Below are 23,111 nucleotides of genomic sequence, written 5' to 3'. Positions count from 1 at the left end.
GCCCTGATCTGACACTGACTATGGATTCTTCTGGTTTCTCTACACAGAAGTGGCGATGACCAGGAAGTGCTTTTTGATCAGATCTTGATGGGGCAAGTGGACTTTCCTTCTCCATACTGGGACAATGTGTCTGACTCTGCCAAGGTAGGTTCTCAGTGTCATCCTCTTCCACGGAGCCTGGTTGTCTTAATAGAATTGTTGACTCCAAATTGCTGTGTGTGCAGAGAAACTAATGATACCATAATTATAACTTCTGTAGACACTTTAAGATGCAAGAACTGGGTTTCCCAATATTTCTAACAGATCTAGCCATCTGCTCACGGCCATCCCAATAAGTGTTTATCAAATGTCACCTTCTGCTGCCACTCCCGACACATCTCAGTGGACGTTGCTGGGCCAGATCCCACCTCATATCTCTGCATGGCATACTGCTTTACCTCACTGAGCATTTGGTTTAAGGAAGCCTTCCCACATGACCCTGTTTCTACCTGTAGCTCTCAACCTTTCCCTGGCTTGCCTTAATGTCCTTATCTACTTCATTTTTCTCTGTTTTCTTCATCTTGTATATCATATAACTACCTCTCTGTCGATCTACCTAAGTAGACTTACATGAGTAAGAGTTTTGGTCCTATTTCTGGACTTTATTTCCACATAATCCCCAGTAGAATTAAAGTTCTGTGAATGGTAGAATTTTTTTTCGCTTATGCTTATTGCCATATTGCCAGCGCCTAAATCATGACCAGTGGCTGACTAGTGATCATATGTATTTAATAAATAAGTGAATCAAGAAACAAATTAACTAGAGGGAAGAAAGCTTAACCTCAACAATATAGGTTGAGATGATCAAAAACACTTTATGAGTAGACCTTTATTTAAGTTCAACTTAGTAGAGTAAGGTGTTAAGAAGCAGGAAGAGGGCTGGAGAGATGGATGAGTGGTTAAGGCACTTGCCTAAAAAGCCCAAGGAACCATGTTCAATTCTCAAAGTCACACATGAGCCAGATACACAAGGTGATGCAAGCATACAAGGTTGTACATGCACACAATGTGGTGCATGTGTCTAGAGTTTGATTTACAGTAACTGGTAGCCCTAGCATGCCAATTCTCTCTCTCTCTCCCTCCCTCTCTCTCTCTCTCTCTCTCTCTCTCTCTCTCTCTCTCTCTCTCTCTCTCTCATTCTCTCTCTTTCTCTCGCATTAAAAAAAAGCCAGTCTGTTGGGCTTGCCTCAAAAATAAATAAATAAGGAAGAAGAAGCATGAAGGAACAGAGCACATAGCTTCTAATTTTACTAACCTAAAAGATCCACTTCTAAGAAAGGATGGTGGTAATGGTGACCAACACTGTGAATATACCAAATGACAATGAACTCTGGAAAGTGATTAAATTGATAACTTTATGCCCATTGTGACATACTATATAAAATAAAGACACATCGATATCTAAGAAAAGTATTAACATCTTATACAGATAATAGTAGACCTTTGGAGAAAGGAAGGAAAAATCATTAATTGATCACTTTCAAATTATGAAAGTTGCCTATCCCTGAGTTAAAAAACCCAAATCCAAAATGCTCTAAAATATAAAATTTTGTGAGTGCCAATATGGCATCACCAGCAGAAAATTCTACAACTGGCCGTATGCAACAGATTGCTATTAAAATACCTGCATGCTGAAAAAAATGTGTAAATTTTAGCTTCAGATTACATATATAGGATACATATGGAACAAATGCATGTTGTGCTTAGGTTTGTGTTCCATCCCCAAGATATAATACATCCACAAATATCCCAAAAGAAATTCCAATATCTGAAAAGCATTTTGAGTAAGGGAATCTAAAAAAATAGTTCTTTGGGGCTGAGGATGTGGTCAGTGGTAGAGGGTGCATATATATTTGAGGCACTGGTTCAATCCTCCCATAAAAAGTTCTCTTTATTCAGTAGCTGTTGGAAAGTCTTTCCTTTAAACCGATCATGCTGTCTGAAAATTTGAGGAGGTAGGAGTTCCCCCCCTTTTTTTTTTTTTTGATCTGTCAAAGTGAATGTTTAAAGTTTTGTTTTTTAGTGAATTTTTAAGATCCTAGTGAAAGGATAGACTGTTCATTTTTTTTTTTTACAGGTATCATTTGTTTCTCTTTCCCTAAAAATGCTTTTGAAACATGTTTAAATATTCATTTCATACTTTTTAATCAACTATAAGCTATGTATTTACAATTCCAAAAGTTTGCCTTCCTTTTAGCTGCTAAAGGTGCTTTTCAGGCCATCCCAGGTGAGTGAAATTGACGAAGTTAATATTTAGAGCTTTTTCAAACTGAGAGAACAAGGCTGCATTTGGCATTTGCAACCCTCCCCCCTCCCCAGCTGTTCACCTCCAAAGCTGACTAATGAGTCCAACATTCCCTTCCACAGGAGCTTATTACCATGATGCTGCTCGTTAATGTGGATCAGCGGTTCTCAGCTGTGCAGGTCCTTGAGCACCCCTGGGTCAATGTAAGTGACTTACTCTCCTTCCTGTACTCACCATTGTATTCCTCTACAGGTGTTTACAGATTTCCTGTCCTCTCCTGCTTTTTTATTTGTTTATTTTGAGTGTTGTGTTTGGCTTGGTTCCTCCCATTAAATGTGCCAAACCAATTATAGGATCCTTTATCTATTCCATAAAGCCATCCGATATGTCCATCTTATTTGCTTCCAATAGAACCCGGAACTGTATGTGGCCCTTATCTTCTCACCCCATGGCCTTTCTGTGGTCCAGATTGTGGCTGAAAAGTCCGTGAGACAATGCAGACATTCTGGCGCAGTCTCGCTACCAGAATACGCGTGACCCTGTGATTTCTGCTTTCACCTTGGAGCACTCCAGAACACCACTTCTCAACATACGTGTTTGCACAGCACCAGGACAACACTTGAAAATGTGATCCTAACGTGGCGGGATTTTGGCTGTGCATTTCCAAGCTCATAAATGCTACTTCTGTAGCAGCCCTGTACATTCAAGATCTGAGGATAGCTCTTATGCAGTGAAATAAGTCACTAGAAGAGAGCTGTTCTTTTCACCCCTCTGTCTCTCTACAACTGATTGACATGATCTATCCTGACAAGTAATCATAATAGTCCAGTACACATACATTAATTGATGGTGTCCTGGCCTACCACTTGAGAACTTTCTAACCAAGGTCCAGCTATAGTCCCTGCTGATAGATCGGGCAACATCATAATCAGACTGGTTCTCCCTGTGAGAAGGGGAAACATCTGTGGATTTGGATATAGAAACAGGCATGGCCAGAGAAGTGGGCAACCCCATAGCAGTCAGCAAATTGACAGAAACTTTGCCAGGCTCCTCACTGCACTGAAAGACCTGGCTATAAGTTGAAGGCAACAAAATGTTCCCTTTCTCAGAATTGTCACCTTGATGGACAGCCAAGTGGTTTCTTTCTAAGATAATAGTGGAGGACAAGGCATGATTGAAAGCATAGCACAGGTGAGATGACTAAATATAAGGTGACAGAAGCTTGGGATCTCATACTCTGCCTCCTGATGGCCATGGGGCCTATATTCCAGCATTTCACATATCTGAGTACAATTTTTCCCACAACACAGTATTGTAATAGCTATATGATAAGAAGATATAAATGAAAATAGCATTAGAGATATGCACGCAATATCTATTTTAGGTCTTTTAGTATAGCAAAGTCTGCCAAATGGTATACATATGTGAAAAGATGCTAATCCCTTCAGCCATGGGGTAGCGGAACAGGAAAACTCACACTCATGAGAACTCACCTAAGACTTATCAACCTTTGCGTATACACCAGGATGCTGAGTCTGAGTTGTCTTTTTCTGTAAAGTGAGAAAGGAATGGAAGTGTCTTACATGAGCTTAGTAACATGACTACAGAATAGGGTTGGGAAATATTGTACCCACTTTACATGCAAGGAGACCAGAGTGGTAGGTATGATTTGCTCAAAGTAGCTCTGCTTGAAATTGAACCAGAATTTGTAGCTCAAAGGCTATAAAGTATATCACACTACATCTGTTCTCCATTCATATAAATGAAAACACCACAAATTAGGCAAAAGGCTGCATGAGACACTGGTCACATTGTAATAGTTGTCAGCACAAGTAGAGACACTGGTCACATTGTAATAGTTGTCAGCACAAGTAAACAACCTTTCCAAACTAGCTGACCTAGGTCAGATGTCGTTCCTCCAGGTCTGCAAGAGGGATGAGCCACAAACCGACTACAGTCTCTTTTAGTAGTAGCCATTGATACAGAATGGCTTGTGTGAGCCCACAACTAGTCAATTTACATGTGAGGTTCTTGAAGGACTGAGACAGGATGGCCACACAGAATGGTCGGGAAAATCTAAACTAGAAGTATAGTCTTCAAAGGTATCTAACAAGCCCCAAGGGTATGGTGGCAGAATACTTATTTGGATGCCTGAATGTTCCCAGCTGCCTGTAAGACACACCCTCCAGGAGCATCATCTATCCCCACCAGATAGCTGTGGGCAACAAGCAGGGCTAGACCAGCCCAACTCTGTGTGGAGGGGAACTGAGGGCTTCATGGATGAGCTGCTAGCGCTTGGTGTTTTCCAGAGTCTAGAAAGGAGACTCCAGTAGGGTCAGTTTCAGCAGGTCAAGAGTGTTTGCTAGAAGATAACTATTTGAATATGAGAGAGTGTGTCTAGAGATGTGTGGGGCTCTGGGTTCTATTGGAAGCAACAGACTCCTTTACACTCATTCCAAAGCACATGGCTCTTGATTGATATTCTAACCCAACCAGGACAAGAAGCAAAATTAAGATGCCTTCCGGCTATTGTCTTTAAAAACTAAGGGCTGGAGGGCTGGAGAGATGGCTTAGCGGTTAAGCGCCTGCCTGTGAAGCCTATGGACCCTGGTTCGAGGCTCCATTCTGCAGGACCCACATTAGCCAGATGCACAAGGGGGCACACGCATCTGGAGTTCATTTGCAGTGGCTGGAAGCCCTGGCACATCCATTCTCTCTTTCTCTCTGGCTGTTTCTTTCTCTGTCTCTGGCTCTCAAATAAATAAGAAAAACCAAAAATAAATATTAAAAAAAAACTAAGGGCTGGAGAAATGATGGCTCAGTGGATAAAGCACTTGCCACACAGATGTGAGGACCAGAGTTTGTGTCCCCGGCACCCACATAAGGCCAGGCTGGGGCAGAGAGTGTCCCGTAAGACTGGTGTTCAGGAAACGGAGACAGAAGATCTCCAGAGCTAACTGACTATCTAAACTAGCCAAATCTGATATCTTAGGGTTCAAGTGAGAGCCCATGCCTCAGTCAATAAGGTGGAAAGCAGTTGAGTTAAATACACCTGATGTCAATCTCTGGCCTCCATGCATGTATATGTACACACAGAGAAATGTGTGTTTATATGAAATATGCAAGTAGACACACAACACATGTAATACACACACACACACACACACACACACACACACACTGATATTTCTGAGGGGTGGAGATGGCTTTGTGGATAAAAGCACTTGCTTTGTATTGTAGTACCTTCAGGTTTGCTGGGACAAACATCCTACCAGGAGCATCTTGTGGGAGTAAAGGGTTCATTTTAGGCTTACAAAATCCAAGGGAAGTTCCATCATGGTAGAATAAGTTGGCTCACTCCAGCATGCATGCACAATAGAGAGAGAAAAGCCAATCCACTATCATCAAGTATCAATAGACAGAGCTCAAACTGGGTTTGAACACACCTTGGTGCTGGACTATAAGACCCATGTAAATGACACACCTCCTACAGCAGGCTGCTGGAGACGTAAGTAGGAAGCTTAATCTTAAGCAAAAATACCTCAGGAGCCAGGCACGGTGGTACATGCCTTTAATGCCAGCACTCAGGAGGCAGAGGCAGGAGGATTACCATGAGTTCAAGGCTACCCTGAGAACGAAGAGTGAATTCCAGGTCAGTCTGAGCTAGAGTGAGGCCCTGCCTCGAAAAACAAAACAAAACAAACAACAACAACAACAAAAAAAAACCTCAGGCTATAAAAGACATACATTCACATTCGAATAATCATATTCCTGATGACCACAGACTCATGATCATCTCACAATGCAAATTATATTCAGTATAACTTCAAAGTTCCTCATACTCTTTACCAACTTTGACATTGTTTAAAAATCCAAGCTTTCCTCTGAGATTCAAGACTGTGTCTTAATTGTGAGCCCTGTAAACTCAAAATACAAGTTACATACTTCCAACACACAGTGGTACAGAGTAAAAATCTAAATTGCAAAATGGAATAACAAGGAGAGGCTAGAACAGTGCAAAATCAACAAATATCAGGTAGCATCAAATATCTGCAGTCAAGTCTAATATCCATAATCAGCAATGAAAATTTATAGCTTTACAATTCTGCCTCTCCACCTTGACTGATACCAGCCTGGGGAAAATTTTAGCCCAAGCCAGCAACTCTCCATGACAGCTGACCCACAGTCCTGGTATATCTAAAATATCCTCAGTTCTACATTGAAAACCATGGTTCATCTTCATTTCTCTATACAATGGTCTGCCTTGTCCTTCTTCACATAGGAATCTCAACCCTGATTCACCTTACTGCAACTCAGAAGCAGCTGCAGGAACCAGTTCATCTTCACACAGTGGCCTTACTATGCCTCGCCCACAGGGATTCCAACACTGCTTCACATATCACATCTCAGCAGCTTGTAGAACCAGTTCATCTTCACACTATGGCCTTACTGAGCCTCCACACAGGGATTCCAACAAATCTGTTTCACATTTTCCAGGGGCCATTTCCAAAAACCAGAACCATATGAACTTCATTACCAGCTTCCCTGCATTTTTCACACTTCCAAAACTAGTATCAGGTAAGCAGCATATCCAAGATTACGAATCCAGTGGAGAATAAACCTTGATCTTGAACAGCAGATTACTTCTTTAGAATTCTTCCTTCAAGTATCCTTATAAAAGAACATACATTTATACCCACTTTGTTTCACCCTTAGGCATCTTTCCCATTGTCCCAATGCAAAATATTTGTCTCACCCTTAATGGTGGTAATCAACACAATTGCAGCTAACGTAATCTAAAACCAATCTCTGTGCCTATAACTTCAAACCTGCTTGAATTTTTTCTGTGATAAACCATATATTTTTCATAATTTTCTTTTTTATACCTTATATCAAGCACACCAGTCCATTCCTTTTAAATTCAACTTTGGTCAAACTCTTAGGGTTTGGGCAAAACACAACCAGCCTTTTTGCCAATATTCCAATTCCAACAAAGTCCTTTCCCCTTTGGAAGTTCATAAGCCAAGCTTTCACAATTCACAATTCTCTCTGCATTTAACATTTTCAAACATTCACCAGAAAAGCCTATAAGATCTGCTTATAGTACTGCAAGACTTCTCCAGTCCGAAGTATCAAATCCTTCCACATTCCTTCCACAGATACATTCCAAAAGACCAAAAGCCACATAGTCAGATTAATCACAACAAAAACACCACTTCTTGGTACCAATTTTCTATTGCAGTTACTTGCTTGTTGCTAGACAACACCTGACCAGAAACAGCATATGGGAGGGAAGGATTTATTGAAACCAGGGCAAGTTTTATCATGCGTACATGTGCATACACCAAACACACACACACACACACACACACACACAGTAATATCACCTATACATAGCTCAGCACTAATGTCCAGCCTTGTACATATATCACATATGGTCCCTTTTTCTGACAGTGAGGATCCATGATTTCCCCTGGATTTAGACTCTTGCTATCATTTCATTCTTTCTCAAACATTCTGTAAAATCCTTTATAAATGTTAGTATAACATTTAGGTAATCACCTAGGAGATTTAAATCTTTAAAAAACGCCTTTTATATAATTCAAATGAACTTTACATTGGTGTGTATATGCACACATATTTGTATGTGTATGGGATATGTACATGCATGTGTATGTATTTCTGTGTGTGGCAGATGTGTGTGTATGTGTGTGTGAATGTGTGTATGCAAGCATGTTGAGACCACAGGTTAACTTTGGGTGTCTTCCTCAATCTCTCACCACCTTACTTTTAGAGAAAGTGTTGCTCATTGAACCAGGAGCTTGCCAAGTCAGCTAAACTACCTGGCCAACAAGCCCCAAGGGCTCTGCGGTGTCTGCCTCACCAATTCTGGGATAGCAAGCATACTCCATTGTGCCTGGCATTTTATGTGGGTGTTGAGAATTTAAAGTCAGGTCCTCAAGCTTACATGGCAAGCACTTTATTTACCAAACCATATCCCCAGCCCCTAAACTTTACAGTTTATACTGGTTTTAGTAAAATCTTTTAAAAATTGATGTAGAATATGATTTCCTCACTTTGAAATTAAATTTGATTAGCAGCTATATGGAAAATTAAAACAGAAACTGATTCTATGTGTCAATATAATGTCTTTTTCAGAAAGTGAGCTTTTATAATGAGAGTTTAGTATTTGTTAAGGTCTCTGAGTTCAACCCACCAAGACCAAGCCATCAAAATAAATAAACTAAGACTATATATATATAATTTAACAAGACATTTTGCATTTGACAATCAAATTATATCTGATCCCCACAAAGGGCTGTTCCCTAAGGGAGAGAAAAGTAATAATAATTATGTGAACCCTCAGGGGGTCTACAGAGAGCAATTCCTATGGTCTCATTAGTTGTAAGTTTCTCTGTTGCTTATAAAATGACCTTTCTTCCTGGCAGGCTTGGGATTGAAAAGGTGGTCTCTCATAAAATAGAAAGTAGAATGGAAGGACTATAGAATTTTTTAAAAATGGAGTCTGCCAAAAGTCACTTTCTTTAACCTCCCTCCAACAGCTTCCTCTGGGCTCCCATTTATTTATTTATTTGTTATTTTTATTTTTTTGTTATTTTTATTTATTTATTTGAGAGTGACAGACGGTGAGAGAAAGAGGCAGAGAGAGAATGGGCGCCCCAGGGCTTCCAGCCACCTCAAATGAACTCCAGATGCACATGCCCCCCTTGTGCATCTGGCTAATGTGGGTCCTGGGGAATGCAGCCTCGAACTGGGGTCCTTAGGCTTTATAAGCAAGCGCTCATCTGCTAAGCCATCTCTCCAGCCCTCCCATTTATTTTTAATATACTCTGGGTACCGACTGTACACTGCTTCTAAGCTCCTTGGCCTGGAAGGGTCCTGAGCAATGCCTGGCTTTTCAGGTGGTGCAGAGAGCCAGATGCACAAAGGCATCCTCAACATGCAGCCTCATGGGCAGAGGAGGAGTGCAGGCCCAGCCACTTCTGTGACTTTGCACAAGGCTTGCCCCTCCCTAGAACTTCTTTTCCTATCTTGACCATTCCAAGAATAAGGAGGCAAAATTCATTAGTTTCTAAATGAAGTTTTACTGACAAATGCTATAAATTGGTGAAAAGTTCATAGACTAAACAGGCATTTCCAAAACTAAATGGTTTGCTTGTAATGAGGATCCAATTATTCTTGTCATTTTAAATTATATTACTTTCATTGCCTCAGCTATCAAAATACATGTTCACTGCTATAACTTTTTTTTTTGAGATAGGGTTCTTTCTCTAGCCTAGGCTGACCTGGAATTCACTATGTAATTTCAGGGTAGCCTCAAATTTATGACAATCTTCCTACCTCTGCCTCTTGAGTGCTGGGATTAAAGGCATGTGCCACCACACCCGGCTACAATACTTTAATTTTATAGGTCTATATTTTACATCAAATTATTTTTCTGAGGAAACCGAGGCACAGGGACATTAAGCATGAAGTTCAATGGAGTGCTTTGTTCAAGGGCTGATGACTGGATCTGCCTGCAGAGGATCTGATCTAATTGGTCTGTGTGGGCACAGGGACTCTTCCCAGCTCCAGATGATAATAACATGACGCCAGGTTTCAAACTCATCGTTAAAGTGGAAATGACTTTTTTAAATAAGCGCAGTCTGGTTATAGCTGCAATTTGAGACTTCTTATCTCTTTTGTGGCCTCGAAATTTGATATTGCTTCCTTTTATCCTACCTAACTACTCCTTTGGAAACATACTGCTAAGCCAAGATGCTCCAAGAGAAATAAAAGAAAGAGAAAGAAGGAGAAAAAAAAAAAAAAAAACAGAAGCCTGGATAATAAATATCCTAGGATATCCCATACTGACTAATAAAATTCAGCCCTAGGCACACATGAATATAGATATATTCATCTTATTCTGCTGGTAAGAAATTAAGTGAACCCTAATGCCATTATACTAATATATAAAACCACTTATCTGTATTCATAAATGACACAGGGTGACTTGAAATTCCACTTTCTATTTGGACATCTTTCTTTAAGCTAGAGTGGATCTTAATTTTCTTCATATTTTCTCCCAAAGTGCAGTGTGAATTGCAGATTTGGAGAATTACCGGATCTCACTGAAGGGGGTTGGGCTAGAGTTACTGGTGCACTGTGCAGCTGGGCTTGGTTAACAAGAACCAAGGGCAACACACTGGGAGGTGAAATGCAACTGCTATTGAAGAGCACTCCTAATGAACTTGGAATTGTTTTTAGTTAAATCAGAATATCTTGGTAGTAAACTACTCAAGGCTGACACACTTCTCATAAATCTACAGATATTTTTAATCAGAGAGTCTGGCAAGAAATAGACTGGAAACCAGACCCATGATTCATAAACCAAAAGCCCATGAAGGGAGGAGGATTTTCTGATGCATGACTCAGAAGATTTCCAAGGAGAGAGGGAAATTTGCTCTGCTGAGTGGCTTCACATCCGAGCTCCACTCTCCCCACGGCTCTTTCCCCAGCAACCCCGAGAGAATGGAGAGCAGGAGGCTAGATCTCCTGCAGACAGCTGGGAGAGTTCATTTTCCAGTTTGCAAACTAATTTCATTCTTGTCAGTTGCAATGCTCTGCCAAGTGGTGGATGGGAATTTCTAAATCAAAAACCACTAACCTCAAAACACAACCAGCTTATGTCAAACTTCAGAAACTCTCCCAAACCAGGACGTATGGTAATAATACTACAGCTATTTGTAAAATACTGCCAGGCTTGTCACGTCTAGAAAATTCATAGCACATTTTTGGCACATAATCTATTCTGAATAATGACGATAAAGATGTATATATAAAAATGCATGTTTTTAATAGCCCTATTTATTTTATTGCTGCAAGACAGTAAGTTAACTAAATCTCCACCATCAATCCATATGGCTCAGGTGCTGATCAGCTCCCTGCAAAGCAAGTTGTTTATGTCTTTTAATCCACTTACACCCAAAGCCTTCAAAATTTATCAGTAAATGCTAAAACTACCTGTTGGCTGCAATGAGAAGAGGGGTGATGCATGTATGCATATTGTATATCTGCGTGTGTTACCCCTTCTAGCTGAGACACCTGCTTTTTTATTTTCAATTTTGGGGAAAAAAGAACCTGAAATGTGTTAAGAGTTATGAAAGTAGGAAGCACCTCTGACAGCTCATGAGAGCTGTTTTGTGGCCTTCATTGCCTCACTGTGAACCGATCACCTCAGAGAAGTTCAGGCCTCTGCTCAAATGTAAAGCTAGCAGCCCAAACCTCTGCGCCTCGGCGCTACAGAGTTGCCCACAGCCTTGACAGGAGGCTAGGACCAGAGCAGGGCCAGGAAGTGGAAAGGACGTCCATTGGGTGGTGGGAGAAAACAAGCCCTTTGCTCAAGACCCTAGGATATGGGACTGAAGGGAAAGACCTGGCAAATATGCCCGTAGTGGGGAAGCAAGACATGGGACCGATATCACGTAGCACATGACTGCCTCAGGTGGCCACTCTTGTGGGAACCTTACTGTTGTTCTCCTTTGCACCCACACTGTGAAGCACAGCCCATGCCAAAGTGCAACTTCATTTCATCCAGGGTCTGCTAAGCCTTCCAGCTATGCTGGCGCATACAAGACCCTAGAGCCCTGACCCCGTTAGGTGAAGCTGCCGCTCCACGGTAAGCGGATGCCCAGTCTTCAGCTGACACAGATGTTTGTGACGACAGCCTGCGGGAGCATCCGCACTGCCTCAGCATCCCTTCTGTCAACCTCCAGATAGATGCTGCCCAGTCTCTATTAGGCTCTGTCCAAGTAGTCTCTTTTTCTTCAGTCCCTCATTTAGTTCCTATTCTGCCTTGTCACGTATGGGGATCTTTCGTAGCCAAAACAAGTCAATTCCTTCTACTGATGCAACATGGTGTGGTCAAAAGAACAGTTTCAGACCTGGTTCAGCTCTGACTCAACCACTTTGTAGCCACATGACCTTGAGCCAACGATTTCACTGCACCAGACTTCAGTTTGCTCGTCTTCAACTGGAACCAACAATGCGCGTGGTACATGCTCGTCTCGGATGAAGGAATCTGATGGCTGTTGTTAGGCTGGGGTCGCCAATAGTTAACCTTTCCCTCCCATTCCTCGGCCTGTTTTTCTGTTAACTAGCCTCCTCTCCATCTTGATATCACCCACCTTGTTCCTAACCTCAGAGTAAGCAAGGTCCCTCCCCAGGGCACACGGGTTCCCTGCCTCCTTCCACCCCACTGCTTCCCGCCAGCTCTCTTTTTCCTCTAGCATATCCTAACACTGCAAATAGGCTCAAATCTCTTTGTCCAGACTCTGCTTCCTGAGCATGCTTTTCAACCTATTTCATAATGGGAGTCCATCCAAATCACTTTGCCCGAAGTAGCCAGGAAGCCTGCTAAGAGATGATTAGACATACTTGTCCAATGTCGGAAATGAGGAGCCACAGAGCATCATTGTATGAGGGTGGCCCTTTTTATTCAGGCAGAACCCCCAACAAGGCCGCAGGCATGAGGTTAATATTTGTAAGACTTTCAGCATCATTTCATGCCTTGTTAAATGTTTAAATACACTCTCCAAAAAAAAAAAAAAAAAAAATCTAACTTAGATTCCAAGGCAGGGTGGGGGAGTTGTCTGGCTTAAATTCCAGGGTCCTGTTTTCCATCCACCATTTAAAAAAAAAAAAAGTGTTTATATACATCATTGAATCTGCCCTTGTGTTTAAAATTCTGGGCCACATAATTCTAATTCTTTGTCATTATCACCCAACTTCTCTTTTACTGGTAGAGTCAGAAACCAGATAGTGACCCTCAAAAATGTCTGAGGAGAGGGAGGGCTGTTGTCCATATGTTTCCCATTACATCCCTCTTACTTAAAAGTGCATTGCTTTATTCCCATATTCTTTTGGTACTCATTTGTGGACAATTTTTCCTGATCTTTCACCTTTCTCTACCACCATTCTTCAAAAAAAAAAAAAAAAACTCTTACCTAGAGATAAAAACAATTGACTCATTGTTTGGCATGCTTTTGCTTCCAACCTATATACTCCGCAGACCAAAATATCACCTCCTGCAATCCTCCTGCCAAGCTCACCATCCTTAAGGACCAGGTCAAACAACACCACGTTTCCCCCATGAGCAAGCAATGTTCCGGCTATTCACGCCAGGGAACAGCCCTCCCTCTTCTAAGCTGTTTTGGGGTTTCTAGCCAAACTAGGGCTAAGCTTCTTATAAGAGTTTCCCTCATCTTGCTAGGCTGCCTTAGCATCTGACATGGCATGCACACCCTCTCTCCCTGCCATCTCTAACAGTCCTCAGCATAGTGTCTACTTTATCTGCCCCAGTATCTGTCACTTCTCCAAGTATCATCCCATTTCTGACTCTTCCCATAACGTAGAATTTAAAAAAAAAATCATGGGCTAGAGAGATGGCTTAGAGGTTAAGGCATTTGCCTGCAAAGCCAAAAGGTCCAGGTTTGATTCTCCAGGACCCACGTAAGCCAGATGCACAAGGAGGCGCATGCATCTGGAGTTCATTTACAGAGACTGAAGGCCCATTGTCTCTCTCTCTCTCTGTACCAAATATATATCTTTTAAAAAAATCAGGCTGCATTGTTAGATAGCCTTCTTGCAGATTAGGTTTCCTGTGTGTCTTAACAAACATATTAGTTAAGGCCTTCTGCTGGTCATTGAACCCTAAGTCTAATGTAACTTGAATAATGCCCACTGTGTACAGAAGAGGGAGCCAGGTGCTTGTAAGCAGATTTTAGCCAGGCGTCATGGTGCACACCTTTAATCTCAGGAGGATCACTATGAGTTTGAAGCAAGCCTGAGACTACATAGTGAATTCCAGGTCAGTCAGGGCTAGAGAAAAACCCTACCTCAAAAAAAAAAATTTTTTTTTTGGAAAACTTGGAAGATGTGGCACAAAATGGCAAGAACTGATACCTGGTGCATGGATGGGTAGGGTAGATGGTTGGATGAAAGGATGGATGGGTATAGGAACATAATTACTTGATAACAAAACTATAAGCACTACTCATTGATATAATGAAAATGTCGGGTTGGGGAGATGGGTCAGATAAAACGTTTGCCACACAAGCATGAGGATCAGAGCTGGGACTCTCCAGAACCCATGCAAATACCAGGTGAGCACATCAGCCCACATGACACCCCAGTGCTGGGGAGGCAGAGGCGAGGGTTACCTGGGACAAGCTGGCTGGCTACAGTATGTGAGTCAGCAAACTCCGTGTTCGAGTGGGTGATTGCGTCTCAACAACTAAAGAGGAGAGTAACCAAGGAAGGTGCCTGTCATCAACTTCTGCCCTGCACACCCTTGCACACATGTGAGCCCCACATATGAACATGCATACACGTATGCATTCACCACACACATGTGCAAAATAAATAAAAGGCATTAGGAATATACAGAAGAGTTGTTCTGGGGCAGCAGGGATGGATTAGCAGTTAAGGTGCTTTCCTGCAAAACCAAAGGACCCAGATTCAGTTCCCCAGGACCCATGTAAGCCAGATGCACAATGTGGCCCACACATCTGGAGTTTCTTTGCAGTGGCTGGGGGGCCTGTTGTGTCCATTTTTTCTCTCTCTCTCTCTTTCTCACTCTCTCTATCAAATAAATAAGTAAAATATTTTCTAATAATAAGAAGAGTCATTAGAATGGACTGTGATTAACTGAAGAAAAAAATATCTTGGAACAGGTTGTTTGGACTCAAATTTTCAAGGACAAATAGATACTCAGAGTCCCAAAATGCAAAAACCCATGCCTCTTTTTTTATTTTTTTTTATTAATTAGTTTTGTATTTAGCAAATACAGTCAGTTTGCTTACCGTCATTTCCTGAGCCACCAAGCAGAACACTTGCTCTCATGCAAACCTATCGTCAGTAGCCACTGGATAAATGAATGGCCACTGCTAGAAGAAGGAACAGCCTCCACATGGGGAGACCAACTCTTACAAGAAGAGTGAGCATTACCTGAACAAAAGCAGAATCACCTTCCTGGATGGAGGCAAGAAGTGACGTGTGCAAACTGATGGAGAGGAAGCAGAAAATGGGGAATGGCGCTGGAAGTTGTCTCAGGGTTTACTTTTACCAAATAGTGACGCACACTTTACTGTCCATCCACTGACTCCACAATTATTTATCAAACATCTAGTACGAGCTTAGTGGAGTCTGGGAAGCATCTGGAGGTTGACAGAAGGGATGCTGAGGACAGGAGGAATCTCCTGCAGGCTGCCACTACAAACATCGATGCCTACCGAAGACTGGGCATCTGCTTACCGTGGAGTGGCAACTTCACCTAGCCGGGGGTGAGGACTCTAGGGTCTTGTATGCGCCAGGCATAGCTGGAGGGCTTAGCTGACCCTGGATGAAATGAAGTTGCGTTTTTGCCAATGGAGTGGATCTGTGGTTGTCATGGGCTGTGCTTCACAGTGTGGGTGCAAAGGAGAAAAACAAAAGGATTTCCACAGGAGTGGCAGCTTAGATCCAGGGATCCTACAGTGACCCAAATTCAGTGTACCTTCTAGGAATGTACATCAGGAAGCAGTGAATGGTGGCACTTGCTTGTGACCCTGGCCATTGTTATTTCTGCAGTGTTTGGCACAGGAGAGCAATTTGTCCTGCTTCAGCCACAGATGTCTCCAGCAGACAGCAAAAACGTTAGCGAAAATGAGCTCTCATATGGAGTATGTCATAACAGCCTGTGATTTGAAGGCAGTAAGGTAGATTTGCCCGGGGGGTTGTCTGGGATTTTAAAATAGCCAATTGAGAAGCTGTGAGAGGAAAATAATAATAAAAAAAAAAACCCTGAGTTTATTTATGGCCATGCATGGGACCAAGTCTGCTGGGGTCTATGGCTTTGGATCTAAATCATGGGCTGAGATGGAAAGAAAAGATACATTGATTTTTTTTTGGGGGGGGGGTGGTCCAGATTAAATTTTCTTAGACATCTGTCCATAAAAACCAAAGTGTAAACAGATTTTATTAGAAACCAAAGTCAGAATATTTCCTGTTTAGTGGGGGTCAGGAGACATGGTGCCAGGGAATTGTGGGGCAGATGTGAAGACCTTGGAGCAGTCTTTCAGCAACAGTGGTTCATGAGAAGTCTTCCGGGTTCAAAGACTGTAGCCTGAGACACTTGAGATTTGGGTCTCATCTCCATATATCTCATTTTTGGTCTTTGTCTCTTTTCTTTACTGATCTCTTTTTTTTCCCCCTCTAGGATGATGGCCTCCCAGAAAATGAGCATCAGCTGTCGGTGGCCGGGAAGATCAAGAAGCACTTCAACACGGGCCCCAAGCCGAGCAGCACGGCTGCCGGAGTTTCTGTGATAGCAGTAAGCATCTGAAATACCCACCTCTACCTTGAGAGATCAGTCCACCTAGGAGACAGGCCTGACTCTGGGGAGTCCAGCCAGAGACCAGCAGAACAGGCCATTGCTTTAGACAGCTTAGCTCTGTCTGCAGGCCACATGTATGTGTGTGTGCATGTGTGTCCACACATCATTTCCCCCGGGTGGTACATCATGACCCAACACCTTCAGGCTATCTTTGAGCATGTATTCATTTCATGATTTATTTTTTTTTTTCAAGCAAAAACTCCCATACTGGACCCTGTGCCAATGAAAACTTTTTGACTTTTGGAAAAAGAATTCGGTGTCTCCTTGGCAGGACCTTAGAAGGGGAGGGAAGCCAGCAGAGAAAGGCTGGAACAGTGAGATCTTTATACCAGACCTAAAGATACGAGGATATAAGGCAAAACAAGGCAGAAAACACACTGCATGGTAGTTGGTAAAACGGAATTGCTATGAGCATCCAATGAAGTCACAATGTCTTCTCCAAATTTTCTCTTCTCCTAGTTGAAGAGTCTTTTTATCACTTACCATTTTATCGATGCAGTTGTGCATTTTTTTTTGTTTTTTGTTCCATACATGCAGGCATACACTACATGTAATTTGATAACTGCTCTAGGCAAAGAGTAAATTGGTCTGAGCAATGATGAAACCTCATACTTCCTGGGGTCATATTCTAGAGTAAATAATATATTCAGGTCTCAGATTACTTGAGTTTTTAATAATTTCCTCTTTACCCCGAGTATGTAAATTTTAACAGTATACTCAATGTGCAAACCACTTGAGAAGTTTTTCTTTTCTGAACAAAGAATGCAGACGCTGTGAGAGCGCATCTTTAGGCAGTGTTTATGATAGTCGGTAGGTACCCTGTTGCACCAGAGCTGGGCTGAATGCCTCACGCTCTCTCTGAGTGTTTCTGTTTGCTTTCTTTGTCAGGTGGGGGGCTTAGTAGAGCTCCACTGAAGCTAAAAATGAACATAAGCGACTGGTTTGATGCAACCAGTCCCAGTTCTTCGTTACTAAACATATGATTATAAGCTGCTAGACTTCCCAAATGGTACCGACACGTGCCTATTGGCTACAGTTCATGAATCTCTAGTGCCCCTTCTCCTTAGTGAATTAGGGGTGTGGGGGGCTGACACGAGCAAACAGACGGTGCTAACTAGAATGCATACTCTTTCTGATGCTCCTAGTGTTGCCGAGGGCTGACAGTTGCAAGCTGTGTCTTGTTGCCCTCTCTGTATTTCTGAGAAAACACACTGGGAGAAATCAGTTGCCCTCCACATCTCCCTAGAGGGTCAGTGTTCTTCTCTATTAGTAGATCAGCCAGTCAATGAATTCTGCAAGTTACAGTCTCTTGGTGATACTCTGTTTACATTGTTCATTCAAGAGAGGAGTCCGTTCTACAGGGCTCAGTTGCAATTGCCTGCCATTTTGGAATGGGCCGCCCGCCCGCTTGTCTGGGGCAGAGGGCTTGCTTGACTGCTCCTGTTCTGGGCTGGCACTGTGCAAGACAGCCTGTTTCCCACCTTGGTCATTTTGTCTTTGTTTTTGTTCCCTGGGATTTTATTTTAATTAGTCTTTGGTTAAATTTGATTTGGTTTGCTTACAGTTTCCTGGAAGACTTTACTAGTCATAAGGACAGATGTATCAGTGTGATTTTCCTACTGGGAAACAATACATTTTTGAGGGGAAGTTCTGTTTAAACCAAACGTAAATACATTCTGAAAGTTAATCCTGAGTTTATCTAAGCGTCATCTAAGAGTATCACAAAGTATTCCAGTTACTATTTGAATTGCAGTGGTCCACTGTCCTTTTATTCTAAGTATAATTATTGGGCCATTCTGGGCACTTGTCTGTACTTTAAATGTTTTTTTGTTTGTTTGTTTTTTTGGCTTTGAGTTTTATTTTGTTCGGATTTGGTTTAGTCTTGGGTTTTGTGTGTTTATTTGTTTTGTTTTGTTTTGCGAGGTAGGGTCTCACTTTAACTCAGGCTGACCTGGAATTCACTATGTAGTCTCAGGGTGGCCTCGAACTCACAACGATCTTCCTACCTCTGCCTCCCCAGTGCTGGGATTAAAGGTGTGCACCACCATGCCAAGCGCTGGTCTTGGGTTTCTGAGACAGGGAGTTACTCTATATTCCTGGCTGGCCTGGAACTCACTCTTCAGCTTAGGCTGGCCTCCAACACACAAGAAACCCTCCTCCCTCAGCCTTTCAAGTGCTAGGATTACATGGGAGAGCCACCAGGCCCAGCTTGCATGCAGTTTTGAATGTAAAATTTCTCAGTAACATTTCCACTTTTTGTCACTAACGTGTTTTCTAAGGAAACCACACAAATTGATAATATATTAATTGTAAGGTGCAGAGAGTTACATATTAGTCACATGGTTACCTAATGTGCTTTAGCTATCATAAAGATTTTAAGAGGTAATTATCAACTGAGATTCAAATTAATTGCCTCTTTTTTGGAGTAGTGTCATGTCTGTATTTCAGCACAATTCACATGTTAACTACTGTCATTAATATTTCAACTATGGAGGAAATAAGAAGTATCAAGCCCAGTTCAGAGGCAGTTTCTAAAGAAACTAGTTGACCATCTTACGTGCATGAATGCAGACTCTCGAAGGGGCATACAACCCCACACGAACCTGGTGAAGTCAAGAATTCCATGCAAAACTGGGAATTAGAAACTGGCTGTTGGCTGCCGTGTTACTAACTTTCAGAATAGCATTAGATAAAGTCATAATTTATTTTCATTCTTTTTTTTTGATTTTCATTCTTAAGTGCAAAAACTAAGTATTAGGGAGCTATCATGAGAAAGCAGCATTAAATATTGCATTCCAAACTCAAGTATCACTACCAAATATCAGAATCCTCATGTAAGAAATAGAATAAGTAGCCTTTATGAGTGGTATATATTTATAAAGACCATCTACCTACCAATGTGAAAATTATATACAATTACTGGGACACCCTCATTATAGGAACTTCTGTAATTAATGAAATTGATAAACTATGATACCTAATCCTTATGAGTTTGTTTAAACTTCATCTCGACAGATCTCAAAATATTCTAGTTAATACTTGAATATCAATAGTTTGCTGGATTTCTAAAGTATCATGGTTAGACCATTTAATACAATGTTTGTTTTGGATTTGGGGTTGATTTTTTTTTTTTTTAGAAAGCATACATATTTCTATTTGAGAAATTAAGTTAAAAACTGATTTTGGTAAATTTCCAAATTTCCTTCGAAGTCTTTTTCTGGGCATATGCTCTCCCTAGAGGCTATGAAATAAGTGCACTTTTTTTTGCAAATTATACATGCCCAAAATTGACATTGCAGTATTCTCTTATATTTTCTTTTTCTGAAAACCATCCCATCACTAATCTTTACCTGGCATGTCTCTTTCTTTTATTAGAAATTTACATAGTGCAGATCAGCAGTGCTTTATAAAGGAAGTAGTGACACTTTTTCTTTCTTGAGTAACAAAATCAAACTATAGAGTATATTGTCATAACAACTATATTCTATGTACGGTGCAATATATGACATGAGTGGAGTTCAACATGTATGCATGGTCTTCTGAACCCTAATAACTTTTGTTCATGTTGTCACATGTTTCTTCTCTGCTTTTCACCCCCTACATTATTAAGACCAAAGAAAAAACAAATGATAATTTCATATGAAGGTCACATGAGAGCCCTGAATTGGCTAGGAGAGTAATTACCAGCTAGAGGTCCCAGGGATCATGGGGCCCCTTCTGAAAAGAGGAGAGGTGTTCTAACATTGGGTCAAGCTATGTGATTAGGTGAGGCCCCATTGCTGCCCATAAAATTGCAACATTCTGCCTTTGAGAATAACTCCATTGTCCCTCGGTTACCTTTCTCAGCAGTTGGAAGATTAAAAAAAAAAAAAAAAAAAAAGAAGGAGCAGAGAAAGGGAAACAAAAGGTTATTAAAATGCAATTTATCGACGTAAAATGGAATTGGAGATGACATTTTAACGGTGGGCTTTTTGAGAGCTGAGGAAGAGAGGGAGGTGTTATTAGATTTGCTTGGCTTGATGAAGAACCGATGACTAAGACGTCAGTTCCAATTTATTTTTTCCCATTTAATGCTGTTTATTATTTTAACTGATAATTTTCCTAATGCTTTAAAGTTCTTCTTTTGCATTTTGCTCATGCAAATAGGGCATTTCAGTCTAATTGAACAAATCCATTCTAATCAGCGTGCATATAATTGTGATACTATAAAGCTTGGTTCAGAAGAGACACTCTGCCTGCTGCATGGTGTTTGGCCTGAAGATGGCAGTAAAGAGCTAGTTACTGTATAGGCTTCTTTGTGGACTAAACAGATGGTCTATACACAATTCCTAAGAGCAAATATACTCCAATTTTTTTTCATAAATAAAATTAAATAACACATTTTTTAAAGATGAAAACCTCACATTACTTTCCATAAACACTAACTAGTATAGCCTAGTTTCCAGTCAGAACACCAAATCCTCTGAATGGTTTTTAGTTTAAGTGTCTGGTGGCCTGGCATGTTTTTGAAAGGCCTTTGTGAATTTAGAAGTAGAAACTGTCATGAGCATCAAATCAGTGCGACACTTAAAAGGGCTCATGAGCCTCTACAAAGAGGAGCATGCTACTGGCACCCCACCATGGGCAGAATGGGGAAGCGAAAAGCAGCGTTATGATTGTGCTCCAGGTTTGAGAATTAAACCTTCTATTCCCAGCTAGCCAAAGGTTAACATCTCATTTCAAAATGAACAATTTTGTATTTCCCTTTCTTCTTCTTGCTGTGTTTTGGTCATCATAAACACTTAACTGTACGTATGTGTTTTTAATATTTGGTGAAAGCTATTTTTATTTTATTTTCCTGGAGAAAATTATGTTGTATACTCTCTATAATTCAGGCATATAATTGGGAGTCACCTGCTTGTGAAAGATCTCTACTTGTAGAGATCAACTCTTTTGGAAATAATGTTTTGTGATTTGTGGATTTTTCAAACCCTGATTATTTTCTTCTTCTGTTTCATACTTATGAAGCAGTCACATTGAAGCCTACTGAAGGCTACTGTGAAGGGGAGGGGTGTAATCTGCTTTCTCTAATGTGGCTAAAACTGATTTCAGAACGTCATTTAACTGTAAGGCATTGTCTATTCTATAACATAAGGTGAGATTTTGCTATTTTTTTTGAAATTGAGATGACATTGTTAAATGTACCTTCAAAAAAGACGAACCTGTTTTGACAGTCTAGATCTCTTCTAACAAGTTGGCCTCTTAGATTATTCATAAGGGAATAGTATCTTTTCTTGCTTTTTTTTTAACTTTCAATGTGCAGATTGACGAATTAGCTAGCTGCCTTAAGAAGAGGCATCGCCACTCTATATACTTGTGTAGTTAATGAGAAACAGCTTGGTCTGGAGTCTGAACCCTTTAGCACAATGTTGACCCACTGAGTTGCCCCATTTCTCTCTGCTCAGCTGGACCACGGGTTTACCATCAAGAGATCAGGGTCTTTGGACTACTACCAACAACCAGGAATGTATTGGATAAGGTATGAGATGGTGCAGCTCAACAGTCAGTGTTTCCATGGCAACGTGCTGGCAGTCTCCATTAACCAGTTCCTTCAGTGGATAAACATGCTTTTGATTTGTTATCCAGTCCATATGCTGCTTTATCGGTTTCATTTTAATCTTGATTGAGATGCCACACCCCCTCATTCCTTTTTTTTTTCACCCATTATTCACACTGACATTTGCCAGCTTTCGTTCCATTGCACATGCTCAGTATCAATTTTCCTATGGTTAAAAGGACAGTATATTTAGTGCTGGTGCTCAAGCAACTTCCTGTTGTTGCTAATTAAAAACAATGATTTTCCTGGGCTCTCCTGTCCCGTAAGAAACGGAGAACAGCAGCACTCAGTGTGTGTTCTACAGAAGTACATATACTGTCGTTTTAAAGTCATCAAGCCCAACCTTGACCTTAGAGGCTGAAACAATGCATTTACACACTAGAAGTAGAGGCTCCTCAAAGTATAGTGGGCTACACAATGCATTGTGTGTGTTGGTAAGCTTGTGTTTGCAAATTCTCCACCTTTTTGTTTCGTTTTGTTTTGTGGTGACCTCTTTCCTCCTGGAAATCCCTCTCTATGTATTAGCTATTGCATGAATTTACTTTTCAGTATTTTGTAACTGTCAGACTATTTAGTTGGCTTATCTGCTCAAGCAAAGGGGCTTTGGGAAAATACTGATTTTTTTTTTTTTTAACTGGGTTATCAATTCTCTTCCATAGTTTTCTACTCCAGGCAATGGCCCTGGTATTTCCTGCATGGGGCATTGTGTGTGTGTGTGTGTGTTTAAGGTTATCCACAAGCAGGATGGTTTTTGATGGTTTGAGGAATGAACTCTGAGGAGTTCTCTTCATCGCACT

At 41.2% G+C, this 23,111-nt stretch overlaps 1 protein-coding gene across 4 annotated transcripts in view; it reads left to right on the top strand.

The window, feature by feature from the left end:
* Dclk1 (doublecortin like kinase 1) overlaps positions 1–23,111 on the top strand; it is a 380,545-nt gene that overhangs the window by 339,996 nt on the left and 17,438 nt on the right. For 3 of the 4 annotated variants that reach the window (XM_045154295.1, XM_045154297.1, XM_004660006.2), the window contains 3 exons: positions 48–144; positions 2,407–2,487; positions 16,542–16,655. In XM_045154295.1, the coding sequence (XP_045010230.1) occupies positions 48–144; positions 2,407–2,487; positions 16,542–16,655 (292 nt within the window). Of the gene's footprint in view, positions 1–47; positions 145–2,406; positions 2,488–16,541; positions 16,656–22,162; positions 22,237–23,111 lie in introns of all 4 variants that reach the window. The other variant, XM_045154296.1, reaches the window with a different exon arrangement.

The sequence above is a fragment of the Jaculus jaculus genome, chromosome 7 (genome assembly GCF_020740685.1).
Source record: "Jaculus jaculus isolate mJacJac1 chromosome 7, mJacJac1.mat.Y.cur, whole genome shotgun sequence".
NCBI classification, from domain to species: Eukaryota; Metazoa; Chordata; class Mammalia; order Rodentia; family Dipodidae; genus Jaculus; species Jaculus jaculus.
Note: the sequence above shows the minus strand (reverse complement) of the source record. Positions and strands in the feature narration are given on the sequence as shown.